This window comes from Plectropomus leopardus, unplaced genomic scaffold, assembly GCF_008729295.1.
Source record: "Plectropomus leopardus isolate mb unplaced genomic scaffold, YSFRI_Pleo_2.0 unplaced_scaffold17768, whole genome shotgun sequence".
Lineage (NCBI taxonomy): Eukaryota > Metazoa > Chordata > Actinopteri > Perciformes > Serranidae > Plectropomus > Plectropomus leopardus.
The window spans coordinates 1-3,607 of record NW_024619129.1 but is presented as its reverse complement, the minus strand read 5'-3'; the positions used below and the strand labels follow the sequence as shown (position 1 = coordinate 3,607).

At 42.0% G+C, this 3,607-nt stretch overlaps 1 protein-coding gene across 1 annotated transcript; it reads left to right on the top strand.

The window, feature by feature from the left end:
- Positions 1–832: 832 nt before the first annotated feature.
- Positions 833–2,677, top strand: LOC121964921 (fibropellin-1-like; the record flags this gene model as incomplete). The annotated part of the gene is made up of 2 exons (XM_042515097.1): positions 833–1,528; positions 2,478–2,677. Coding segments are annotated over 2 exons (896 nt in total), but the record flags the coding sequence as incomplete, so codon positions are not given.
- Between the last annotated feature and the right edge of the window lie 930 nt (positions 2,678–3,607).

Here is a 3,607-nt window from a genome sequence, read left to right as displayed (position 1 = left end):
AGAGAGACTCACAAGGTGAACACAATACCAGCCCTGGTGTTTTATTGTTAACCAGGCACAGAGATAACAGCTTGTCACAAAATTTTCATGTACTATTCGGAAGAAAAAAAAGGTCTTTATTTCAGCCTGCATTAACTGAGTTTATTTACCATGTGGGTGCAGCACAACAAACTGTAAACATAACACTGGCATATTATCACATAAAAAAAATAATTTCACTAACATGTTATGCAACAGTTGCCTATCTACACCTCCAACAGACACAGAGTTGGGTTTCTGGCCTCTTGGCAAATGTTACTGCAATATATGGGGCGGCTGTGGCTCAGATGGCCACCCTCTAATTGGAAGGTTGGCCAACATGTTGAAGTATCCGTGGGAAAGAAACTGAATCCTAAATTGCTCCTGATGGCTGTTCCATCAGTATGTGAATGTATGGAAGGTTAAAAACTGAGCAGCAGGTGGCATGGTATGGTAGCCTCAGCCACCAGTGTATGAATGTATGTGTGAATGACTGCATGTGACTCGAGTGCGAACGCACTCTGAGTGGTCTCACAACTAAAAAAGGGCTAAACAAGCGCAGATCCATTTACCATCAGCATCCATATACTCTCCTTTTAGCTCCGTTTTGGTCTCCACCAACTTGGATAAATATATCTGTTTCCATAGCTGCTATAAGACTATAGACTAAAGACAACTGCCTGAAAGTGAAGCAAACAGTAAAAAATGCACAAAAGCTCAATGAACTCAACCTTCAACATATTCTACTAAAGAAAAATGTTGCTTATTGCACCATTAATTGCATTAATGGTGCAATTATTGTCTTCTTTCCCAGGCCTCCTGTGCACAGCAGCGGCAGACAAGTGTTTGTCATCTCCCTGCAGTAATGGTGCCACATGTCTGGACCACCTGGGTGACTATGTGTGTCTATGCCCTAAAGGACCGGTGTGGTACATGGGCAAAAACTGTGATGAGCTGTATGACGCCTGTATCATGGCACCTTGCACCAACTGCACCAGCACACCAGGGACTGATGAGTACACCTGCCACTGCCCGGACGGCTTCACAGGGCTCAACTGCACAGAAGATCTAGATGAATGTCAGAGAAACCCCTGCACAGGCATCCAGTCATACTGTGTCAACAGAGTCAATAACTATTCTTGCCACTGCCCCCTGGGGTTGGGAGGGGAGGACTGCAAGGATAATGTGACCACTTGCTCAGAGGAAACATGCCATAATGGTGGCACCTGTGAGGACATCCCTGACACTGGGCACAGGTGCCAGTGTGCGGCTGGGTACCAGGGGAAGAGCTGTGAGGAAAACATTGATGAATGCCAGTCTGAACCCTGTCAAAATGGAGCCATCTGTAAAGACGGGGTTAATGCCTACCAGTGTTTCTGTGTGCCTGGATTTCAAGGCTACCACTGTGACTTGGACATCAACGAGTGTGCCTCCCGACCGTGTCAGAACAATGGCACATGTCAGGATGAAGTGGATCATTACAGCTGTGACTGCTCTCTGGGCTTCAAAGGTAAGCCACTGTGTGTAGTAAGTTAGAGTTACAACTAGGACAACGAATGATCCACACCGGGAATTTTTTTTTGTACTTTTAGTATACATAAGATGCCAGAATGCATAAAACAGCATCAAAGTTGGGCTTGTTTATAAACAAAGTGCCAGTGGAGGATCCCCACATCCACCGACAGAGGTCCTAGCTGAGGCCCTAATGTCCTAAAATCACCTAAAACCCTACAAGTTTCCTAAAATTCTGTTAATGTCCTAAATTCCAGGGAATATCCAAAAACCATAGAGATGTCTTGAAATTCAAGAAACATCATGAAATTCTAGAAACCTCCTAAAACACGAGAAACATCCTAAAATCCTAGTACCTATGTCCTATAATCCTGAAATTTCCTAAAATCCTTAAAATGTACTGAAATCTTAAAAATGTGCTAAAATCCCACTAATGTTCTATAATCCTGAAATATCCTAAAATCTTAGAAATGTCCTAAAATCTGAGAAACATCCTACAATCCAAGAAATGTCCTAAAATTACAGGAATGTCTCAATATCCTAGAAATGTCCTAAAATCCAAAAATGTCCCCAAATCTTAGAAATCTGAGAAACTCACAAATATCTGACAGATATCCTAATATTTGAAATACTTTCCAAAATCCTAGACTTCTTGTAAAATCTGAGAAAGTTCCTAAAATCCCATCCCAGAAATGTTGTGAAATTCTAGAAACTTAAAATCATCATCAGGGTCTGGTGTTTCAATTGGTTCTGTCTGAGGAGGGACTGTATGAAAAGAGGTTGCCTGTCTGTTTTTAAGCAGCATTAGTGTGTGTTGCAGTCCTTCATCTGCAGCTGACTTCTTGGCAGCTGCACTGTTATTCTGTTGTATCTGTATGTGTGCTAAGATAATTAGGTGTGTTGCCAATCTCACTCCCTGGCCCACTGCCATCCCCGCTCCCCTGCAGGGATTAATTGTGAGGTGGAGATCGATGAGTGCGAGGTGCATCCCTGCCAGAACGGCGCCACCTGCCGAGACCACGTCGCCATGTACACGTGTGAGTGCATGGCCGGTTTCCAAGGCCAAGACTGCGAGGTCAACATAGACGAATGTGCCAGCACCCCCTGTTTGAACGAGGGCAAGTGCATAGATGGGGTCAATAGGTAGGATTACATACACATGCACCTTCACACTGTCTGCCAACACATGCAACTTTAGTTCAGTGAGAGGGATTGAGGTTTTTCTTGAATGAACAGTTACACTGGAACATACATATGGACTGGAGACTTTCCTCCTCCAAAATATGACTTCACAGGCAATTTACAAGCAGAAATTACAACTTGTATTTGCATTTTTTTTTAGCCGGTAACCTCTCATAGCAGTTTGTACAGGAGCCACAGGCAACGTGGTGTAAAGAGGCCCTAACTTTGCTTACAGTAGGTCAGGAGGTTTATGGGCCATGTAAACACAGGACTTTCACCCAGGAGAGTTGTGTTCATGCCTTGTTGTGAAACCAAAAGTCAAGGTCAGCAATGTAATTTATTTTATTTATTTTAACAATGTAAATAATGTGACATACTTTGTTACAATAAATGTCACATTTAGAAATGTTAAGCCAAATCATGATCATTTTCTTAACCTAGACAAGGAATTTTGTTGCAAATGCTTCAGCTAAATAACATTAAGCACATGAAACTGCAACAATTAATGGTCATATGCAAACTATTCTGTCCTCCACCAGAGGGGGCGCTAATTTCACTTCTTTGGGTTGTATTACAGGGTAGAAATGTATAAATTCTGTGGTTGACTGGGTTTGTGAATTTGTTGTAATATTTGTGAAATGAAGGGGCTGTTAACCTTTGAACAAGTGAAAAAGGTGAACATTTTCAGAAAAAGGGAATATGTGGTATCAGCAACATAGCGGCAATATGTATTTCATAAACTGTCCGCTGTGACCAGTCTGACTTGTTTCTTTTGTTACTGTGCATGTGTGATACCAAAGTAGTTTTCTCTCTGTGAATGAAATGAGTTTTCTAACGTAAAAAAGAATACAAATTACCTTGAGCTCAAACTGCTGTGAGACTGAAAAAAAAGAAT